Source organism: Acipenser ruthenus, chromosome 19 (assembly GCF_902713425.1).
Source record: "Acipenser ruthenus chromosome 19, fAciRut3.2 maternal haplotype, whole genome shotgun sequence".
Classification (NCBI taxonomy): domain Eukaryota; kingdom Metazoa; phylum Chordata; class Actinopteri; order Acipenseriformes; family Acipenseridae; genus Acipenser; species Acipenser ruthenus.
In genome coordinates, this window is record NC_081207.1 from 26,917,918 (window position 1) to 26,943,312 (window position 25,395).

Below are 25,395 nucleotides of genomic sequence, written 5' to 3' on the forward strand. Positions count from 1 at the left end.
CGGAGGAATGTTGTCTTTTGTGTATAATGTTTTGATGGAACTGGTGGCAACTTATTGGTCATGTTACGCTTGTCTTCCAATGCTAAGGCCAAACATCGCAGCACCTGGTCATGGCACCAAGTAAACCGCCCTTGGCAAACACCCACCTTACATCCTCTCAAATTGTGCCTTAATGTTGCAAGTGATGAACACAAAGGACATGAGGGATCCTCTCCTACCCAGAGATTTAGGACCTTGGCGGACTTAAACTCCTTGGTTAGAGCGGAGACTGGTAGCTGCAGTATTCCTTTACCATAAAGTAAAGACTGGTAGCTGCAGTATTCCTTTACCATAAAGTCCCACTCTGCTGAGGCAGTGTGGAACTCCCAACCATTTCTTGATGTATGAACTTAATAAAGCTTCCAGCTTCTCTACTGTTGTCAAAGAAACCTCGTACACAGTCAGTGGCCACAGCATCCTCGGCAGTAGACCAAACTGAGAGCACCAGAGTTTGCCCGGTAAAGTGCTGCTGTCTATGCTCGTCAACCCTTCCACTGCTTGTTGTCTAACTTCTCCCACACAAACTGTGTCCTTTAGATCCCCATTGTACCATCTCCCAAGACTTTTCACTGGCTTCTCAGACACTGTTGGTATTGCCTCACCATTAATGTAGAACCTTTTATCTACTACTTTACCTTCATTTATAGAGATGCTCCTTGATTTAGTGGGCTTGAATTTCATTAGTGCCCATTCAATGTTGTTGGTTAATTTGCCCAATAAGTGAATAGTGCAGGCTACTGTTGTAGTCATGGTTGTCATGTCATCCATGTATGCTCGAATTGGTGGTAGTTGCATTCCAGAAGCCAAGCGCTCTCCTCCCGCTACCCGTTTTGATGCCCTATAATAGCTTCCATTGCCATGGTAAAAGCCAGTGGAGAAATGGTGCATCCTGCCATTATTCCAACTTCTAGGCATTGCCATGTAGTGCTGAATTCTGAAGTTGAAAAACTAAATTGCAAATCTCCAAAGTAGGCTTTTACTAAATTTGTTATTGTCATCGGTACACTGAACAAATCAAATGCTGCCCAAAGAAGTCCATGTGGCACTGATTTAACTGATTGAATTTGTTGCCAGATCACATTGATGTGTTCTGAGCATCCTGGGTAACCTGGAATGCCCGCTTTTTGTACTGAAGTGTCAGAAGCAGTTCTTTAATAGGTAAGTTGACTATCTCTGAGCAATAATGCTGAAGAAAATCTTGCCTTCTACGTTTAATAGGGAAGTAGGGCAAAACTGACTGATGCTTTCTTTTGGTATAAAGACTCCTCTTGCTCGGTGCCATGCTCTTGGTACAACCTGTTTTTTTCCCATGCCACTTTCATCAGTTTCCACAGGATTCGTAGAACTCCTGACGCACTCTTGTACACTCTGTACGGAACTCCATTAGGCTCTGGAGATGATGACACCCTTGCTTTTTTCACAGCTTGCTCTACTTCTTTCTACTTAGGTGCACAGTCCTCCATTTGGTATTCTGGTGGATGTCTGAAGGAACTGACATAGGCTCCTGCCTTTTTTAATCTGTATGTGTTTCCTCCAAATATCTCTCAAACTTAGATGCTTTTAGTGTGCCATTTTTCTCAATGGTGAATAACTTCTTTACAAATTTGAATGGGTCTTTATAAAATTTAATTCTTGCACGCTCCTTCTTTTTGTAGCATTTTCGTCGGCGCTCAGCTATGCACAATGTTGCAAGCTTATCTTTTATGACCCTTTGAAACAGATTGAGTTCCTCCTTCTGACTTTGTTCTGCTCTTCTCCATTGCTTCCTCAGCTGTCTCCTTTCTCTAACTAAGCGTTCAATCTCCTGCTGCCGTCTAGACTTTCCAGGAATAGTTTGTACTTTTTTCCTTCCTTTCAACTCCAAACCTCTCGCTCCAATATGTGTAGATGATGTTCCCAAATTTATCCAGCTTCTTTTCAACTGTTCCACTTAACGTTTCCAACGCAAAACAAAGATCAGTGTTTACTGTGTCCCACACAGTTTTCTCACAAGCTCTTGGCCATTTATATATACAGTAGATGCCAGTTATTAGCAACTTTTAGTTATTAACAACATTTTCCCAGGAACCAATCCCATTCCATAGACTTTAATGTTAATAGAATTCTGATATTAGCAACTGCACGCCGCTTATTGACAACTTTATTACTAGTTGCCAGTGCTACAGAGTGCACTTGCATGATTTATGCACTTACTTCATGCAGCGTTTATAACACACTGATTTCGCAACTGCATATTTCTGGCGGACTGAGGCAGAATGATGGCTTTGAAATTGGTTACGATGTTGCACGCAAAATTGAGATGGATTTACAGTGGGAGGTGGTACATTGTAAAAAGCAGACAAAGTTGGACAATTTCTTATTTTAAAATTGTGTTCTTTAGAATTGATTGTAAGTACAACACATATTTTTTATGTTTGCTTTACTCATTGTAAGAACAATTGTAGTACATCGCTGTGTAGTACTATTTAAGCCTACTCCTTTGTTTTGTTTTGTTTTACACACGCATGAAGTAAACAGTTCTATGTTTGGGTATTTCGCGTTTCTCATGTAAATTTTTTAACACTGTAACATTTAAAACACATGTCTTTCAGTGCCATATTTGTACAACTACAGTATATATCGTTCCATATAAATACACTTGAAAACGGGGGCTTTTCACTTATTGGCAACTTTCGGTTAATGACAAAACTTTTTGCTGGGAACCGAGAGGTTGTTAATAAGCTGCATCTACTGTATATATAGTTTTAATAAATATGAAAATATGCTGAGCACACAGCAGCAGAGTGTAGACTTTTGCACTAGACCTCCTTGACATGCAGCATCTTTGGCGTGTGACTGAAGTGCTTTCTGTGTCACTATATGTTCTCTCCTTGGGGAGTTGATTAGTTAGATTGTCTTTTTATTTATATATGCCTCTGTATGCCTTATACCCTCCTCTGCATGCATATGCAGGCCTTTGGCAGATGTGCCAAGGAATCTGTAGAGTGTAAATTGCCATTTAGTTATTCAGAAACAACACAAGAATTCACAATGAGACACTGAACGTGAGGTTACTCAATACAGGGCAATGCCTTCACAGCCGCAGAAAATTTGTGCAGTTAAGAAAAATGAGAAAAACCACAAAGAAAGTTATTTCTGTAATTTCGAATTGTTCTATTGAAAGATGTGCATTAAAGTAGAGATTCAGCTTTATAATAAAACAACACATTATTACATAACATGCATACAATTAAAATTAACATGCAAAAAACGAATTTCATACTTTGACAAAAGTATTTGGGCAATCCACATTTTTCGTATGAAACCCATTTATTGCTAATTATTGACAATTATCATGACTGAAAACCACCACCTGATAATTATAGAATAAATAAATACATAATCATGAAGTGCTGAAAAATTAATTTGGAATTTGTGATTCAAAAAAGCAACAAAAATGTTTAAAACTAAAGAATACAGCAACATCTTAAAATGGCAGTGATACAACTAAACGAAAAAGGAGAAACTACAAGAAAAATAGCAAAATGGGCACACAAAATACTAATAAGGGTGCCCAAATACTTTTGTCAAAGTATGAAATTAGTTTTTGCATGTTATTTTTCATTTTATGCATGTCATGTAATAATTAGTTGTTTTATTATAAAACAGTATCTCTACTTTTAATGTATATCTTTCACTAGAAAAATTAGAAATTATAAATAATTTTTTCAAATTTTGTTAACTTCCCAAATACTTGTGTGTGTGAGTGTGTGTATGTATGTATGTGTGTATATATATATATATATATATATATATATATATATATATATATATATATACACACATATACATACATACAGTGCTCCCCATTTTTAATGCTGTAGTCGGGAACCATAGTTAAGAGACAATTGCAATTTGTGCAATTTGTGTTCTGCCGTATAACGAGACTACTAGTGTTAGTGTAATGGCATTATGGGGCAAATGGGAGCTATGACCGTACCGCCTTATAACCTGTTCTGCAGTATAAAGGGTCACCTTATAAAGGGGGAGCACTGTGTGTATATATATATATATATATATATATATATATATATATATATATATATATATATATATATGAATAACAAGTATTAGAATCCTTTTAGTATAGATCTTCTATCTGTAATACAGTTATGGCCACATTTCTTTTTTTTGCATTATCCAAAATACTGAACTAATTTTGCTTCATAAAGTCGAATGAAACCTGCTGAATAATGTTACGTTAACATATTGAATTACACATTGAACAATGTGACATTTTGAAGTCTAACATGAAATGCTGTACTACTGTTATGGCTTCCTGTAGACTTTTGCGACATCATGTTGTAGTTTCTTTTATTACACGATGTTAAGTAAAAGATATAAATTATGTTCATATAGTTTTTTATTTGTTATGTCTCAATCCTAAAATTCTAGGTGATGCAAAGCTTTTGGACATAGCTGTATTTACCTGCTTTTTTTGTTAAAACCAATTGGACTGTCTTGATCTTTTAACATAAACAAAATATAATAAATAAGTATACCAAAATGCCCCCACATACAGTATAGAACCTTTTTTTAGATGCAAACTATGCTGCACTTTTTCTTGGTTCGAAGTTTAGAACTTTGTGATGTTTGCACAACCCTAACTTGTTTGTTACCAAAATAAACATTCACTATGGAAATGGGCAGAGAGAGACCAGCAAAGAACAAATCAGGAGGATGTGTGGAGTTTGACATGGGCAGAAACCTGTATTGGTATCCCATTGTCATTTCACTGTGCCACTCAACCTCCTTTGGTAGCAACAGAAACTGCTCGTGAGTTTTCAGAATTACTTTTTAAAGCGATTACTTGTGAGGCTGAAACAATCCTTATGAAGGCTGGGGGACCTTACAGTAGTTACTGCAGGTTAGCAACGGCCCTCAGATACAGCTGGATTTAATGGGGGGCTCACAGTGTGATCCCAGAGCTGAAACCCCCACAGACATCTAGAGTCACAGGTAATGGAGCGACAGTCAGATATTCATGCTAGACTAAGATTGAAATTGACAAGCCTTGGTCATGCTCCTGATATTGAATTGAAAGTGATGAACAATCTGATGGGATGGATTTAAAGGGGATGAATGAAAGTGCATCTGAAATTATATCCCAAATGCATGTAGAATTGCCCATTTAAAAATAATTATTATTTCCATTCCAATACCCTCCTAATACATTAAGGCAAGGTAAGGTAGATTCCGTTATGAACAAAATAACAATTATGCTAAGGATATCAGATTTACTGAAGACATGTTTTCCAGGGAAGATCACATTTTAAAAAGTGCATTAGCTTTTCTGTGAGGCATGTTTAATAATGTACAGTAGTTGTTGCATCATTTTGGAAAGGATCCATTGTTTATTGAGTGCCTAGTTATTTATATATATATATATATATATATATATATATATATATATATATATATATATATATATATATATATAGTTTATTTTTTTCTTTAAATCAACTAATCCCTCAGCTAACCCTAGAAGTCATATTTGTGCTTGAAAGGAAAATATAGAAAGTAAGGTTTTTATATATATATATATATTTTATATACAAGAAAGTATTTATTTTTTTAAATACCAAAAATAGCAATGTGCTCTTGGTAATAAATAAATAAATAAATAAAATCTTAATACAGGTTTAGCGGCTACCTGCAAACTAATCGATATGACTATACACCGAATACAAACATTTAAATGTGTAGTTTGACACATCTTTTGACATATAATTATTGTGGAATAAAAACCGTTAGTCCAGCACACAAAGCAAAACTATGCAAGTGAACTGAAGAATATTAATATTACTCAAATTTCTCATGAGATTTAACAAAAAGGAAAAAAGATTTCTGAGCATAGACTAACTAACACTGTGGTCGCACATATCAAGCCCTGCTTTGTGGAAATAGCATATCCCATGATGCTTGTTCAATATCTGGGCAATTGACTGCAGTATCTTGTCCCTTATCACCCTTTCCCATTATTAAAATGGGAAAGCAGCGTCTTTTAGAATCAATTTCTCATTAAAAAAATAAAATAATAATTGTTTGCATATCTTGAATATGCAAGCATATTTTATTTAGAGCATCAATACGAACAATGCTAACATTGCCAGCATGCTTCCATTGGTGACCTTTTCCAACTGTCAATAGTGATTTCAGAAATAATGAACTGCATATTGTCAATGCTGATATCTCCAGATACAGTAAATAATTAACATCAAGGGATATTTAATTTTTCTTATTCAATGACTGGCCGTGTTTCATGCTATGTGTATTAAAAACATATCATCATAAAAAAGGTTCATATTTTTGCCCATGATGCAACATTCTTAAACTGCTCATTAAAAAAAAAAACAGTTAAAGAAGCTAAAACTATGTATTTATAATTGCAAGCCAATTTAAACTTCAAAGCTAAATTACTGTAGGAGCAACATATACTCCCATTCAACATACATGGCAATCAAAAGTGAAGACAGCCTGTTAGTGGTAAGTAAGTGTATTCTGATTTAGCCAAGCCAGACTTTTACTTATGAATAATTATAGTGGACTGTCTGCTTCTGTTCTTGACAATGTGATGGATTTTCTATTATTTGCTGTGGGGAAATACATTTCAGTTTCAATTCTGAATAATCTGACCAAATCTAATAGGATCTGGTTGGTTGATTGGTCAATTTGTACTTTAGTACCAGACTCGTAGGCATGGGGGTCTATTTAATGACCTAAACCGCAGCAAGCCGTCATACTGACATACTGTACATTAGTGTTACTACCCCTTTCACAAAAAAAAACCCCAAAAAAACCCCATCATGCAGGCATAAAGACAACCCTGTATAAATAGTCTTCACAAATTAGTTGGCCTCAGCTAAGGAGGTAAACTGTTTGTATTTCACCCATCTCTAACTTGTAATATTAAAAATCCCAAATATTTCATGGCATGGTGTCCATTATAGATTTTGAGTGGCAAACAAATATTTTTGCTCCCTGAGTCGTTTGCCTGGTATGAATATAAGGGAGCTTATCATTGTCAAAGTTCAGATAGCAGGATTCTGCTGCCCTTATAAAATATTAATCAGAACAGTTCAACTGAATCCCTCACATTCATGTCAGTCATTGTTCTGCAGTACTACACCAGTCCACCCTGCATTAATTGCATGCGGTTTTAGAAAATATTGTTTCAGGTCATTACCTTATTAGCCTAGGGTAAATATTTCAGATCCATGTTTTGAATGTACTGTATGATTCTCATAGATTAGCTTGCAGCCAATCACTGAGGTTAAGCGAGGAAGCATGTAGTGGACAGTGCAGTGAGAAGCTCTGACATTATATATTCTGTCTGTGAGATGAGGTTAAAAGCTACATAACAGCTTGTGCAAAAGAGTCTGCCTGAGCTAAGATGTTTGCAGGTTGTGTGCACCTGCTTGTTCATGCCCATCCTCTGCCCAGAGCTTGCAGATTACACAATCTCTTCATGGCATATTGTGCCTGTTTTGGTTTCAGGAGTAATGCAGTGACAAGCAGGCATACAAGCAGGTTTCCAACATGTCAAAGAAAATCTGTAAGAAAATACTTGGGAAATATGAATCTATCCAGACTTCTAATTCAAGTAGCGCTAAAGATTAACTCAAAGTACAGCTTCTTAGTGCAAAGTTATGCAACTATAAGGGATTTCTATTTGTAAAGGGACTGTTTTCTAAGGGCAAATAATTACTGCTTACCCATCTGAAATGCAGATGGAGGTGTAAGGTATTGTGCAAGGAAATGTTATTTTGGGTCTCTCTTATGGTTTTAGTCGTTAATTGGCAAGCAATGCCAGTTCATGCTGTGCTGTGCTGACCTAACTGCATGTCAAGGGATATGTATAGTAGTAAAAAAACGTACATTGACACAATACAAAGCCACTTTCCTCTTGCCTGAAGTTTGAAGGCATGCAATACAAACTGCAGTCTGTCCTCCAGGGAAGTTTCAGAAACACTGTGATCTGTTTAAAAACAGTTTGCACAACTGAGCAAGCTTTGAAATCCAGTTGCAAATCCATTATAAGCTTCAATACAATCAGGTTTGAGTGTATATTGTTTGTTTTTTTGTGTTGCTTTTTTATATTATACTGATTCAGACAACCAGTTATGACACTTTCTCAACCACAGTTTATTGCTAACTCATTTGACAATGTTGTATTACTATTTTATTTTATTTTTGCATTACCATTGCAGTTCTGCGGTATACCTCCAGATACGGGAAAGGTCTCAAACTGTTGGTATGAAGAGAGTAGATAGCCAATAAACTACAAAACTGCTCGTGTTGGCAATATGGAGGGTAGCTTGTTAACTGTTAAGCAGTTATTTTCCACATTTTAATTGATTAAAAGTATCTTTACACCTATAGCATGAGAGAGACCTCAATGGATTTATGTATGTTTGCTTGGCTATACATAGTGGCAGTTGATGGACCACCAGAGTGGTATTATATCGGCTACAAAGAACATTGGTTTAAAAGGGTACACATTGATTCAGAAGAGATAGCTGGTGGACTGTGAGGGTGGCGGTTTTAAAAGGCGCAGTACACACTATCACATAGCAGTACAGTCGTAAATGCTATGCAACAAATTTTTTCTTTACATTGCTTGAATGTTTGACTCTTGACTAACTAAAGTGCTGTCAGTGTTCAACACTCAGATTTAATTTTCCTTCATTAAGATCACTGATGTTATCTTCTGGCCAGTAAACATTAGTGAATTGCATTGCAAGTGGTTTAATATTGTCTGACTAGTAATGAAGGAATTATCATACTGATAAGCACATAGTGAGGGAATTAGTTTAGATTGACCTCATCCTTTATAGACAATGGAATTATATATAATATATATATATATATATATATATATATATATATATATATATATATATATATATATATATATATATATATTAGTACTGTACTGGTCAACAGAATCTAGGATAATTTTGGAATAATCATTTAGAAATACTAAACAAAATGAAGATGCAATGACAAACATTTAGTCTAGAAGTCTTTTTCAGTTTCTTCAAACGTAGGATTGGTTGGAGATTAGCAAAATAGTAACAAATAGTGATCAGGATTAAATGTAGAACTGCAGCAATTCATATTAAACATGTTTGTTGCTTAATTTATTTTAATCTTAGTAATGTTTATTACATGGGAAATAGTTTGGATATAGTCAAGGATGGTGTACTACAGTACAATCAAAACACATTGATATATGTTTAAATAATTATAAAGGGTCCAAGGTTATAAAAAAACAAATAATTTTCCCACCGTTTATAATAGATGTTTATTTGATTTCTCTCTGCAAAATTAGAAAATAATAATAATAATAATAATAATAATAATAATAATAATAATAATAATAATAATAATAATAATAATAATAATAATAATTGTATGGCCCTGCCACTGTTTAGATTAATAGCTTTCCTGTTATTAATATACATATAAATAAGAAAAGGCATTCTGTGTCAATTGGTTTTTTTCATGTAGCCTGTTTTAGTATGACATAAATCACAGAAAAGCATTTTAGTTAGGAAATAAGCATATCATGTTTGTACATCACTGAATAATACAATAATGCAGAATTGACAGCGATCAACTAAAACAGAATGTACAGGGGGCTGTATCAAGCCAAACACAGTAAGAGTCACGGGTGCACTTTCTGCAAGGAAATGTTGAACAGCCTTGCTTTCTGCTTTGCCCTTGAAAACATTATGGCCCTTGGTTTAAGTTGCAATGTAAGTCAATAACCAATTAATGCAGTTCATATTTTTCCTTTATTGTAGCTTTAGGAACATTAGGCCTCTTGTAATTATCTCATTCATAATCCTCTATCACAAGTAATATTTTCAGTGTCATGCTGGCAATAATTGGAAAATGTTTAATGTGTGCATGCACCTCTTTAATATAGCTCTGTCCATGAGTGTCGATCCCTGAGAAAAACTGTGCAAGTAATCAAATCTCTCAAACACAGCTTCATTTTTCTTCATCTCTCTGAGACTACAAAACCTTTAAACAGACCTCTGCACCAAAGGAAAGCACTACCAAACACAATTCCAATTCCAATAAGCTTGTAGGGAAAAATGTAAACAGAAATGTTCCTGCAGAGTTGGGCTGTTCATCTCCCAAAGGACAGCCTATAGTAAAGCTGAGTGTTAATATTATGGTACATTTTCAATTTTTCCATGGCTTTAGTCAAAATAACTCTCATTTATCTTTATTTCACTTTTTAAAGCCAAAGAAGAGCCTAAACAGTGCTACAAACTTACTCTAACTTGTCAGCAAGACTTCAGAAAAACACTATAGCTGTGTCAAATACCATATAGTTTATGTAGAGGATTATTATTATTATTATTATTAATAATAATAATAATAATAATAATAATAATAATAATAATAATAATAATATCAACCAAGATGGCAGCCTGACGCATTTTTTTTTTTAAAAAAAACCTTTCAAAATTGTCTTCTTGTGAACTGATTGATCTGAAACTTTGCATATGTCATCAGCAACCAAACTCGCTTTAAGTTTGCGAAGCAGAAGTCGCTGCGATAAATTTTACTATCAAAATGGCTGCCACCAGATTTGCCAAAATGCACCCAAACATCAAACTGTTTTTGTTTGCAAACTATTTAACCAACTAACTCCTATATTGGTAGGCGTCATCCTGGGGACAAAAATGGTGTTCTTTCGTAAAACAAGATGGCGGCCAGACTTACGTTTCGTTCTTAAATTTAAAACTGCTTCAGTTAAACACGGTTTAGTTGATTAACTCCAAAATTGACAAGCATCATCCCTGTCCATAAAATTGACTTTTTCAAAAATGGAGTTTGTGTGTAAAGCAAGATGGCCACCTGATGCGTTTTCAAAATGTTATTCTTGGGAACCGGTGAACCGATTGATCTGAAACACTGAATATGTCATCAGCGACCAAACCCGCTTCAAGTTGCGAAGCATAAGTTGCAGCAAACATCAAACTGCTTCTGTTGAAAAATGGTTTAATTGATTAATTCCAAAGTTGACAAGCACCATCCCTGTGTCAATACAATGGACTTTTTGAAGGGTTTGTGCGTAAACCAATAAGGCCACCTGACGCATTTCTTTAAAAATCTTTAAAAATCTTTGGTCAAATGTATAACGCATTATAGAGTGCAGATAGATTAATGGTTACTATGGAACACATATAGTAAACCATATGTGCTCTATCCAAAAATGACTTTGCCTGCGACCTTTGACGTCTCCTTAAGTTAAAATGTAAAACTAGCTTATAACACCTTACAAAGTGTAGATAGTTTAATAGTTACTATAGAACACAGATAGGATCCCATATATGCTCTATCCAAAAATCACCTTGCCTGTGACCTTTGACCTCTCTAAGGTCAAATGTAAAACTAGCTTATAACTCCTTACAGTGCACATAGGGTTATGGTTACTGTACAACACATTTAGGAACCCATATAAGCTCTATTAAAAAATTACCTTGATCGTGACCTTTGACCTCTCCTTAAGGTTAAATGTAAAATTAGCTTATAACTCCTTACAGTGTGTAGATAGGGTCATTGTTACAATGGCGTTTTAAAGTTATAAAGCATTGTGAGATAATGAACTAACGAAGTATTTTGAATTGAAACTGCTCCATAAAACTGATCTGTTGCTAATGTTACAGCATTTCCAACTGATACTGAGCTTGGAAGCTGTAATTATTATTGTTATTATATATATATATATATATATATATATATATATATATATATATATATATATATATAATATATATATATATATATATATATATATATATATATATATATATATATATTTTTTTTACAGTACTACTGAGCAAATCATGTAACCCAACAAACTGCATAATTAAACTTACTATAGATTACTATGGTTGTAGGGACCCCATCAAACTCTAGAAGCACAAAATCATGAATCACTAGTATTGAGTTTCACACTGTGCTTCCAATACTGCAGCATCCAGAAACAACAGCGTTTTTATTAAATTTTTCTACACGCTGACATCACTGGTTTTATCTCTTCGTTCTGGATCAGAATGACAAAAAATGCTCATGTAACAAAATATAGTACCATTTTAAGAGTTATATTATTGTATATTATGTTCCCAACTTGATCACATTGCTAAGCAGATGTGCAGGCAAATCCACCTATTTAATGTATGTTTAAACATACTTTCTTGTATATGTTGCACTTACTGTATAAACAGAATACAGTGATTGTGGTGCAGTGTTTATTACACCTAAGAGGATGGACAACAGTTACCTGGCCAGCTTCATTCATGCAGTACAAGTTTATATGCTGCACACATTATAACATGCCTGTTTAATCAATTAATAAACAGGCATTTGTGGCTTTCAGCATACACTTACATTTATTGAATTCGGCCAAGCTGGTTGAATAATTTCAGTACTTCAGGATGAACAGCGACCAATTCGAGGAGTTGCTTAGCATCATTGGACCACAGCTGCACAAAAACAATACAAACTGGAAGGATGCCATCAGGATGACATGTCCTGAAATAAATCATTTTTCAATCATTTAAACTTCTGTGTACATCATTTTCTTATTCTATCAACCAGGCATCGCTAGGCACTGGCCCACAGGGCTTGTGCCCCTAATGTATTTTACAGTGCCCCGAATCTATTTTGACAGCCCTTAAAAAAATAAGAAATAAATCATTTATTTAATCATTTAAACTCTTTTGTGTACATACTTATTAATTTTCTTAACACAGTTCGGGGAAAAAAAAAAACTTGTCTTGCAATGCTATACTTAATTTCACTGTATGAAAATGACTGCATTGCTTATAGGCAGGGGGGTGGACCCTGAATGTTTTCAGTACCTAGCAACATCTCTGTCAACCTTCAATTTTGTACACTGCAGTGCAAAACTACATATACATATATACATTTCAGAAGTGTTGAGAAATCCTCAATACACATCAAGCCTACGAATACTTGTAAGTTCCAGATTTTCACTATCTTTATAGTTTTCATTTTCAGGGTCATATATTTCTGGGTATTTAGACACTTCAATGATTAATTTCTCCATGTTTTTATAGTACTACCTATGATCTTCCGCACTGCTACTGCCCCGCATCCTGTGTGAATGCTGAGGTAGACTATAATGGGAAATGAAAAAAAAAATTGCCCACGACATGCCAGTGTGAACGACCCTTAAGAGATTGATGTGTGCGTGGCTTCTTTCCCAGTGACCTCCAAGAATCTCCCAGGAAAGGAGGCTGAGTAGCGTGACATGTAGCATCTGTCTCTGGTATGAGGGAGAATGGACACTTAGACCAAAAAGGGAATCTAGATACCTCAGGGGTCACCCAGGTTGGTGGAATACTTGCCCTGTGTCAAGATTTGGACTTGGGTTCGAGAACATTGCTAATGTCTTGTCTTTTATAGTTAAATAACCGGTGCTTGTATTAACCGCATCATACCTGAAAGGTTAAAAATATGAGTATAAAATTGAGCGTTTATCGGAATACAGCCAAATTCAATCTAAAAAATTCCATGGGAGGCGAGGAGTGTATGACACAAGTTTGGTGAAGATTATCATGTTCACCAGGTAGAGTGTGACAGTCAGACAGACAGATGGACACTATTATTTTGTTTTTAATGGGGATCCTAAAACTAGAGCTGGGTTTACAGTTTATTTAGTGGGGTTTAACAACAGTGTTGTTCTTTGGGATAATGCAAATACTTGGGGCTTGTGTTCAAAATGTAATTTTGTGATGATATTATCTAATTGCCATTGGACAACGACACCCATTCATCAACACCCATTTATCAACAAGACAAAGTGCACTACAGATTAAGCTACAGTATGGACTACTTTGGGGCATGCTTCTCAAAAACACTGTGTACAGCCATGTTCCTTAAGATGCATGCAATAACTACATGTCTATTGGGTTTTCATAGCACAGAGAGACCAAAGCTCACAGTAGCCACACTCAATAAATCACTTAATTATCTCTGCTAGAACACTACTTACTGTCATTAAACAGTGGGTATCATTAAAGAGTGAGTTTAAACAATAACACATGACACGTGATTAGTTATCAGAAAGCACAGCACATTTTCATAATTTATAAAGTGCTGTTATTTAAATATCAAATACAAGTTTACAAAAAAAAATCTTCAATGACCAATTATAATTTTGCTAATACATTGCAGAAATTAGAAACGCGGATTCTAAAAGCTTGGATAGCACTTCTTAAAAAAAAAAATCCATTACATTTTACAATGTTTAGAATTGTACACAGTGCTCCCAAGAGTGTTTCGAAGATATGGAAAATATAATAGTCCATACTAATCAACTTAAATTTTGCTCATGATGCATATGCTTTTAGCTATTGAATTATCCGAAACACAGTGTTTGTTCCAATGGTTCAAATTGACTGGTTGTCTGACACAAATCCTCACTGCAGTTGCCTCAAACAGTCTTAGTGCGAGGTCTTTCTCTGAAATACAATCTGAAAAGTGTGTCTTAACTGGTCCTGCCATGTCTTCACAAAACACTCCTGATGTAATAGTATATGAAGGGGGCTTTGGATTGTGTCAAATAGACCTTGGAGCTCTAGGGTGAGCTTGTAAACCCCTAGCTTCTATACCACATTTACTGTTTTCTATTATAACTGACACATGACTGACACCTCCTGTTTTTAAAATGAACCAATAAATAATACAAAACATTTTTAGCTGTCCATACTTTTTTTTTTTTGATAGGTAGACGACCTGATTCTACCTCCACTTCTGATCTTTGTAAAATAATTTAGGAACAACCTACTGTAGAAAATGTCATTGCCTGAATTACATCCTTCATAATGAAAACAACTTGTAATACGGATACAAAGGTAATATTGTTATATTCACCTGCTTTAATTGGAAAGGTTCTCAATAACATTTGTAACTATTAGCCTCCAAAATTCAAACCCAAGTCAGAGGGGTGAAAGGCTTTTGTCTTTTCAATCAAAAGACACTGGCTATGTCAAGATGGGACTCAGTAATAATGTAAGGAGTGAAGCAATACTGTGCTGCTGTTGCTAAATAGCATGCTGCTGTGAACTGAGTGGACTCCATTAAACATGCAATGATTATTCCTTCGTCTGTCTTTGTATAGGGAATGACGTATTGTTCCAGTGCTGACATAAAAACTGGTACTTTAGTGAAACACTTTGCATAGCTGCCCCGGATAAAATTGTTGGTTTCTCATAGCAATAAGATTCATGGAGCAATGAGCCATAATCTGTTGCAATATTCAGTCTGTTTTAAGGCCTCTTCAGTCTCAGAGCAATAGTAAAGAACTGATGCTGTCACTAAGTGGTAGATCTCCCAGTTCCAGGTGGTGCTGTTTTCATGACAATGTGTTATATTGCTGTCTTATTGGGTGGCTCAAAATTGTCATCAGTTGGTTTTCATTTAAAATACATTTTGCTAAATGTAAACATCCAACATTAATTATGCAACAGGTTGAGGTGGTTTTTGAAAAAAAAAAAAAAAAAAAAAGTCAGTATAGCTTTGAATTTTGGGTTTCGAAATATTTTTTTACAAATGTGTTATGTACATGGAGAAAATATAAAAATGTTTTTTTTTAAAAAAAAAGACATCTGGCTTTGACATTGCACCAGGGTCAGATTGAAACAAAGAGGAGGGAAATAAGTTACATTCCCCAATGGGTGAGATCTATAGGCCACTCATATGAAAATAGATAGATTGAAATAATACTTAATGCATCTTAAAATATTGCTGAAAGTCAGTCAGTGTGAATGTATGTAAAATATTGAAGAAGAGGGTTAGGAATAAAATAATGTTTTCTGGAAATTTGCACTTTCCTAACCTTATTATTAAAACAGAATTTGTTTACAGCACTGTATAACTTTGTGTGTAGCTTGCAGATAACCAGAAACAAGAGTTAATTCACCCATTACATAATCAATTTACTAAGTTGAGTTTCGGAACATATTCCAGTAATGAGACAGCATCAACAATGAGTGCATTTACGTTTCAGGTAGTGATGTTATGGGTTGTTGGTTAATCTGCGTTGCTGTGGCAACATCAGTGACGGATGGTGTTCCAGTCAGCACCTTAATCTCTGCATTTGTTTCACTTTGACATTCCTTCACAATTTTATAATAATAAAAAAAAAATTAAAAATAGGTACAACATTTAACACAGCACAGGATTTTATCAGCACAGGGAGATGTTATCAAAGCTTATTTTCCAAATTGTAATTACTGATATAAGTAAATAAAAGTGCAATTACAATCTTAAAACAAATAATAAACAACACAATGCTGCTTACAAGCTACTAAATCAAATGTCTGTACCAAATGTCGGTTTCGTAACTTTATTGGACTACTGGAGTATTGAGTAAGAAGCTTGGAGAACACAGTCTTGAAATTATTTTAAATAATTCTCAAAATCAAACTTATTTTGCACTTCCTTTGGCCACAGAGGTCTCAGGTGTGTAGTTGTTAAAGAAACGAATGTTACAGCAAATACATATTTTTAATTTGAGACATCTGGTATGACACAAAGTTTTCAGTTTGCTTGCCTTCCAGGAAGTCAGTTATTGCTTTACTTTCTTTCACTCCAGCAGTGTCTTATGGGTCCAACCATGTTATTGGCTGAAAACATGTCAGTCAGTATCTAGTTCTACACAGGTTTTGGTTTCTGAAACAACACAGTAGAAAAGTTTAATTCACATGAAACCTTATTTAATCCACCTAAATGGACTTTGAAAGTCCAGCACCACTGCCTGGCAGTCTAATTAACATAACATTTAAAATTGAAATGGATTCTCTTAACAGTATCACTATATTTCAGACGTTACTTAATTGTGATTGGTATAATGCATCAGTCTACAGCTTTATATATATATATATATATATATATATATATATATATATATATATATATATATAGTTGCACAGTATTTATTATATATATATAACATGAAATAGTTGCACAGTATTTCATGTTAGATTTCAAAATATCACATTTTCAAATTTTTGTCAGTTTCTTGTTAAGCATGTGGAAAACTACAAAGCGGCATGTAATTCAATATGTTAACATAACATTATTGAGCTGGTTTCATTCGATTTAATGAAGCAAAATTAATTAATCCTATAGGCTGATGCAAAACTTTTGGCCATAGCTGTATAGTAAATTGAACTCTATATAGTATGCTATATGAATTGCTGGAGTAATGTTCTATGATGTTTTACATTCATATAGCAACCGATACATCTTTTTGTTACAGTTTTGTATTATTTTAATAATGCAGTCATCCGTCATGCTAGAATCTCAAATTGTAATTTACTGGAGGGTATCCAGCAGAGATAAGATTTATGGGGGAGAAGTAAAAAAATCATTTTTAAAAAAATCTGGCTGTAAATGAGTCTGTTCACCATTTTCAAAAAGTGCTGAAAACTTGAGCAAATGTTTGTACAGTGTCTATAAAAGACAGATAATGTTTTGGTTAATAGTATTAAAAACCATTGTGCACAGGATGATCTTGCTAAAGGGTTTGGAGTGCACTGCTTTTTTTTGGATTATTTTGTAATATGTCTTTTGAAAAAAAAAAAATCCCTGTGAAAGCGACAATGTAGACCAACCCTCAGTGTTGTCAGATATCCAAACGCTCTGCTCTGTCCTCCCTGTTCCCCGGGAATGAATGCCTAATTTAAGGATGGTAGAAAATTGTTCACTGTTACCTTTTACTCCCCTGTTCATAAAAGATTTCTCCTGAAGCCTTTGACCTTGGTGATCTGTAGTTTTAATCTGCACGTATGTGAATAAACGACTAATCCTGCTGTTGATAAGAGCTCTAGACAACTTTTTGTAACAATAAAACCTTCAAGGCAATGAAATAAAATAAATCACGAGAGCTGTAAGCGTTTTCATACACTTGAAAGGCGGTTGCAGATGACAGCCAATGTGGTTCACTCAATTATTTTTTCATGCATTCTGCCTGCATTGACTTGAGTATAAAGCTGTCAGACAGAACTCTGAAATAGCAGCAAGTGTTGGTTTAGGGTATTGTCTTTATGCATAATTGTCCTGACATTCATATTTATTTATTCAAAACTGTAAGCCGGGATGCTGTGAGGTGGAAAGTATCTTAGAAAGCCTTTGATTTCTATATAGAAAATTATATTAAAGACCAGATTGCAAGTGATGGTGTGTCTACATTTACAATTATGGGAACATGCCCCAATTCCTAGTATCCCCAGTCTATCACCACATTTGGCTCAATGGCATTCCCATTATTTTGTAAGCGAAAACAGATTTTTTAGCTAACCAAAATAATTTCATAAACTTACCTGTTGTGTACCTCCATTCAGTTTATAAGTCCTACATATGATATCTGGTACTACTCTAGCTAGCACATCTACATTAAATAAATATTTGTTTGCAAGCCATGCTTTCAGATAGTGTTCCACTTCCCTGATCATTCACATGGAGGATGGAATTATCCCTAACCCTTCAACTGCTTATTTCCTGTCATTAACCAACTTGCTGATTCCCCTATTGACTGACATACTTTCAGTGTAACAGATTTTCTGAGAAACTGAGAGTGTGAAAAGAAATATTTGCTGTAACATGTTTCTTTCAAAACTGCACATTTGAGATCTATGTATCTATTGCACATAAAAACGGTAACATTTATGAAAATGTTAGCTACAATCACTTTAATATTTACTAAAAGGCTAATCTATTTATTTTTTCTTTTGTTTTTAGTTGCACACTGATTTGGATGCAGGAGCCAAAAACATCAAGTACATTCTGGCAGGTGATGGAGCAGGAACCTTCTTTGTGATCAATGACAAGACAGGAGATATTCACGCCATGAAGAGACTTGACCGGGAGGAAAAGGCTGAGTACACACTCACTGCGCAGGCAATCAATAGGGACACCGACGAACCTCTGGAACCACCTTCAGAATTCATTATCAAAGTTCAGGACATTAATGACAATGCTCCAGTGTTTCTCAACACACCGTATCATGCCACTGTTCTGGAGATGTCTGATGTGGGTAAGTACACATTATTCCACTTACATACTATGGTTCACATATCACATACAGATTATTTATATCTACATATATTGTGGCAGGGTTAATGTCTGTACCTGCCAGATAAATGTGTGTGGGTGTAGCTGTGTTTGCACAGCCACAGGTGTAATTATTTTTGTTAAATTAATTGATGTCATCTGCCTAAAGCAGGCAGGTATTTAAACAGCACCATTTATTATTATTATTATTATTATTATTATTATTATTATTATTATTATTATTTATTTCTTAGCAGACGCCCTTATCCAGGGCGACTTACAATTGTTACAAGATATCACATTATACATTATTTCACATTATACAGATATCACATTATTTTACATACAATTACCCATTTATACAGTTGGGTTTTTACTGGAGCAATCTAGGTAAAGTACCTTGCTCAAGGGTACAACAGCAGTGTCCCCCACTGGGGATTGAACCCACAACCCTCCGGTCAAGAGTCCAGAGCCCTAACCACTACTCCACACTGCTGCCTCTACCATATATATATGGAAGGATTCCATTGCAAATTGGCTCATTGATGAATTCAGAAAGCCAAAATCATCTTGGCTTGGATTTGTCATCCTAATGTCCCCATAAATTTGTCACTAGATGCTGTATATACGGGTATAAATGCCTTAACTAAGCATAAATTGCATATGAGAAGTAGCATCCTTCAGTGTCTGTCATAAATAACTAATATGATATGGGAAATGCATTAATATATTAACTACCCTACCTTTCCCACTATAGAATGCTATCACTAGAAACTTCTAGTCGTCTATATAAACTTAGGCACAGATAGACAGATGAAGCCATTTATTGCAGTAAATTCACAGATAGAAATGGCTGTATCATTGCATTGTACTTGCAGGCAATGTAGCAACCCAGAGATATTTTGTAAAGTAAGTACAATACAAGATTGCTTTTGTGTAGTCGTCACACTTTTTGACGCAATTTCCTTGTGGATTTTCAGGTTTTCATGAAATTAAAAAGGATCGAGTTCAGTCATGAAAATAATAAGGTACATTTTAAAACCGTTCTGCAATTATCTGCAAGTTATCTAACAATGAAACATAAAACTACCCTTTCCTAGAGCTGATAAATGGAATACAAATATTAATAGACGATATTACCCTCCCTCCCAAAATAAAAGGAAATAAAAAAAAAACATGTCAGTGTGCACTTCCCAGCCTTTAAAGACAGAAAACCCTGCTGTTTGGCTCAAAAAATAGCTGTTACTAACATTGCTGAATTGATTACAAATGTAAAGCAAAGCAGGGAAGGGATTATAATATGAAACTGTGATGTAAACACAGAACAGCTGTGCAGAGAGAACAATGCCTCTGGCGACTGATTAAAAAAAAAAAAAAAAAAAAAGAAAAAAGATTTTGAACAGGATATTCCAGGGATAAAACATACGACCTGAGGTTTATAGACATTTGCTGCTAAAGAGGACAATGAGTTCACTAGAAATCCAATTTCCAAGCATACTTTGCTGTCTAGAGGGATATTCATGTTTATTTAGGAGGAGCTAAACCATTATCTCCTCTAACACACCTCTGGTAGAACCCGAGGCCCCCAAAGGTATTCACAAGCTTGCTTTTTAAACTACCGGTCCAGAAGGGGATTAGCAGGGTGGCAGACCTTTATTTGAATGCTGTTTTAATGTCCTTTGCTGATTTGTAGACTAAATCCCCACATCCGAACAGCCAGTTGCTGTTTAAAGAATCAGAAATTCCATGAGCTTCAGTGTAGTGCCTGACTTGCCTACTGATTGAAAAAGTATGGTACTAAATAATTTATAATCCCAAACCAGAAACATGTAAAAAAAAATATATATATATATATATATATATATATATATATATATATATATATATATATATATATATATATATATATATATATATATATATAATTTTTTGTTATTATTATTATGGCAGTACTAAATAAGGTAAAATCCATATACCAGATTGAGCTCTAATGGTACACACAAATAAATATAGTAATACTAACATTCAATTACAAAAGTTTCGACTAGAGGCTTCCTCAATATCTTCTTGAAATGCTTGTCATTGGATTATTTATTTATTTATTTATTTTTTAAATAAAACTTAATATACCACCAATTAGTGTTTTATACTTAACACAATACATAATTGATCTTAATGGTCTGATGTCTTTGGTACAAAGAAAAAAAATAGTCATATACAGTTTGCACAGATCTCATGGGAGTATTGCTACTGTCTTTCTAGAGGGGGGTCTTTGACTTCATGTACAGGATCCTTAGAAATTCCCAAGCTGGTTTGAAGTGGGGTGAAAGTTTAGAAATTAACCAGGAAAACCCTGTATTCTCTTTTTGCATATCTATATCTGATCATTAGTATATAGCAGCTAATTGGAATTGAATTACCCAGCCTACAACCTTAGGGGTGTGTGGCATTAATAACTACATTTTGAAGGGAACACAGTTGTGATTACACCATAGAGCAAATGTTTATGCCTTTGGCAACCTTTTGTTTCTTTTACAATCCAGTATGGTGACCAACTGATTTAGGCTTCATGTTGTTTCAAACAAAGCACCATTTTGCTTTCTAGTTTTATTTGGTGAAAAACCAACAGTCAGATAACTCAGATGAAGGCAGTACTCATCAGAGTCATTGGGACTGTTGGTTCTTTCATATCTTATCACAAATTAGTAGATTGTATGTTGTTTGAGTATTGGGGTAAAAATGGGAGACATTTTTGTTTCAATCCCTTCTTATCTATCCACTCTCCACTGTACTCTATTGCAGAGACCAGAACCTTCAGACTGCTTGAATATTATAGTTGTGTTATTTTCTGGCTTCTTTGTTTGCAGCTAACATGTTGAATCTGAGCAGCAGAGCCTTAATTAGAATATGAATGGCAAAGCCCAGCTGTTCCTATTCTCAATGTCTTGATATTGATTAAGAATAAAAACAGCAGACTTACTTTGATCATTGGCATCATGTTTATCAAAATCTAAATATCAGCTTGGTACAATACTAATTTGCATTTATACAGTTGGTTGTCAAAAGTGTTATCTTACATCTCCACACCTAACACAAGCATACATCCTGTAATGATATAATACCCTAAGAAATAAAAAGGTGGAATCAAAATAACATAAAAACAAGAAAATATTCAGCCCAAGCTGATTTTGACACATCAAAGGTACTTTTAACTTGGTAATAAAAAAAAAAAAAGTCACTTGCCATATTAGATGATACTGTAGATTTGCAGATGGATTCAGAAATAGGTGTCTTTTAATATTTGTGGAATATGTGGAAACGACCCCAGATCTGTCTTCCAGGAACCACATGCACATCCCCAGCTGAAGAGCAGGTCAGGGCTGTGAACTCAATGCAGCAGAGCCAGGCAGCTCAGTCCCTCAACCATTGGGCAGCAGTGTGGAGTAGTGGTTAGGGCTCTGACTCTTGAACGGAGAGTTGTGGGTTCAATCCCCAGTGGGGGACACTGCTGTTGTACCCTTGAGCAAGGTACTTTACCTAGATTGCTCCAGTAAAAACCCAACTGTATAAATGGGTAATTGTATGTAAAATAATGTGATATCTGTATAATGTGAAATAATGTATAATGTGATATCTTGTAACAATTGTAAGTCGCCCTGGATAAGGGCGTCTGCTAAGAAATAAATAATAATAAAACAAAAATAATAATTGATGTTAGACTTTTCTTGACTGAATGAAAACTCAGTAGGTAGCTTGCTTAAACAAGGCAGTGACCATGCTGCTCAAACCCTTCTGTTTTCCATGGTTTAACAGCAGTATCTGTATGCTAGTGAGCTGGAAGTAGACTGTATGTATTTAATAGAATTAACCACTCAAACAACAAACAGCCCTGGGGTTATTTTATACTGTTATAGTTAATGTCAGAAACCAATCTACGGTGCTAAGTTATTTGTTTTCCTTCTCTCTCTTTTTTAAATGAGAAGGCAAGAGCTTGACTTTGTTTATTTAGTGTCCCTTGACAACAGATGGGTTGCTCTTGGCAACTGCCTTTATAACTATCCACTGTTTGGTGGTCCTGTACTGTTGAGTGGCAATTCATTTGTTTGTTACAGTATAATTATATAGATTAAAGTGACGGAGTATAATTTATTAGCTGGCTGTGGTAAAGGCATTGAAGTAATCTGTCTGCAGATAGGCCATTGTTTTCATAGCATATCTGAATAATGGCAAATTTACTAACACACAATTTAGACTGGAATTAATACATGGAGCATGGGTACAGCAGACAGAGTGAAGTGTTCAAAACAGTATACTACATTTTACTACACCAAGAGTGCCATTGCAATTTTGGGCTTACATTCCATACATATGTTGAGTAGGTTTTTTAAGGTTTGTATTAGTAGTTGACTGGTTTTATTATTAGAACAAATAACTAGGCTTCCTACTATTCGTTGTTTTTTTTTTTGTTTTTTTTTTGCCAAATCGACGATTAATATCAAAGTTTTTTCTTGGAAGAATTTACCAGTTTTTTTGCGATTTATTTATTTTTCAATTATTATTATTATTATTATTATTCATTTCTTAGCAGACGCCCTTATCCAGGGCGACTTACAATTGTTACAAGATATCACATTATACATTATTTCACATTATACAGTTATCACATTATTTTTACATACAATTGCCCATTTATACAGTTGGGTTTTTACTGGAGCAATCTAGGTAAAGTACCTTGCTCAAGGGTACAACAGCAGTGTCCCCCACTAGGGATTGAACCCACAACCCTCCGGTCAAGAGTCCAGAGCCCTAACCACTACTCCACACTGCTGCTAATTTTCACAATTAAAAGCAGAGAATGTGTGAAATCGATCTTTATGCTTAAAAAAAACCCACCAGCTTTTTATGCCATTGAAAAACGCCTCATTTAGCAAAACCCCTTTATCATATTCAACATGCAACAAAACCATGGATACCAACATTCTAGTTGAAATAATGTTTGGTCACAGCGGAGCTACCTTTGTATAGATAAAGATCCTACACAAATTAAAAAATTGTCTCAAGCCGTAGAAAAAGCAATATAAAAGTGTATTACACAGACTTTTATATCGTAGATTTACAAGTAAAAATAATATGCACAGAACAAAACATTAGATAGCTGAACAGAACTAACTTGCACTTATTATCCAGAGTCTGAGCTCCACCCCTCTCCTGCTTCAGCACAGCTGGAGTCACTGAAGGCAAGACGGACGGCCTGCTTCGTCTTGACGCAGAGACTTCAGCCATCATTCAGGGTATTGTGCATAATACTCATTGTTTTCCTCTTGCGCCCCATTCCAAATCAAACTAGTAACTGTCACCGTATCTACATATAGCAAAAGCCTACCTACACCTTAACCCGCTAATTTCAAAGTAGGCTCTTTGAATGACAGGCACTGTAGCTGGCAAATGAAAGTGCACAGTCGGTGCAGGTTTGATGACTGACAGTCATTTAAACGAATGAGAGCATTCTAGCACTGCATCAGCCAACGAGATCTGTCAGAACAGGATGAAATGACTGACTGAATCTACAGTAGCCACTGAGTTGACTGACAGTGACCCCTAGCCATTCAAAGCGGAACGGAGACGGGACACACAGCAAGTATTAAAACTACACAGAGATGATTTCTAAATTATAATTTTTGGTAAGAAAAAAAAATGTAGCGAGTGGTTTTACCGACGTTTATTGTATTTAAATTTATTTCAGTCAAACTCATATTTTTGGGGAATTGGACATTTTAATGAGCTTAACCGATTTCAAATCGAAAAGTAGCAAGCCTACAAATAACCCATTAATGACGGTGTTAGACTACTGACATTCTGTTGTCTCCTGCTAATTACAGTACATGGTATTCTTTTTTCTTTTAATGCCTGCATTACAACTATGTGCCATAAATGAACAAACCATTTAGCTCTGAAAGGCTAACGATTTAAGTAGGAATATTTAAATTAAGAACTGAATTAATTTCCCAAAGTTTTGCAGCTGATTTGAATACAGAGGAAGACATACAACAAAAGCACAAGAAAAGACTGTCTTCGTGCTTGTATGCTGTTAAAGATCACCAAACAATGGAAATAATTATGTTTTTAAATTTAAAAAGCATGAGCGCAAATCCTTGTAATCCCTGTTTGATGTAAGAAATTACCCATGTGTATGATATCTTAGTAGAATGA

The 25,395-nt window shown here is 34.9% G+C and overlaps 1 protein-coding gene across 2 annotated transcripts in view; it reads left to right on the top strand.

Annotated features, from left to right (window-relative positions):
• LOC117424848 (cadherin-8) overlaps positions 1-25,395 on the top strand; it is an 80,036-nt gene that overhangs the window by 13,328 nt on the left and 41,313 nt on the right. For both annotated transcript variants that reach the window (XM_034041567.3, XM_034041569.3), the window contains exon 3: positions 18,874-19,168. In XM_034041567.3, coding sequence (XP_033897458.1) covers positions 18,874-19,168 — 295 coding nt within the window. The remainder of the gene's footprint in view (positions 1-18,873; positions 19,169-25,395) is intronic.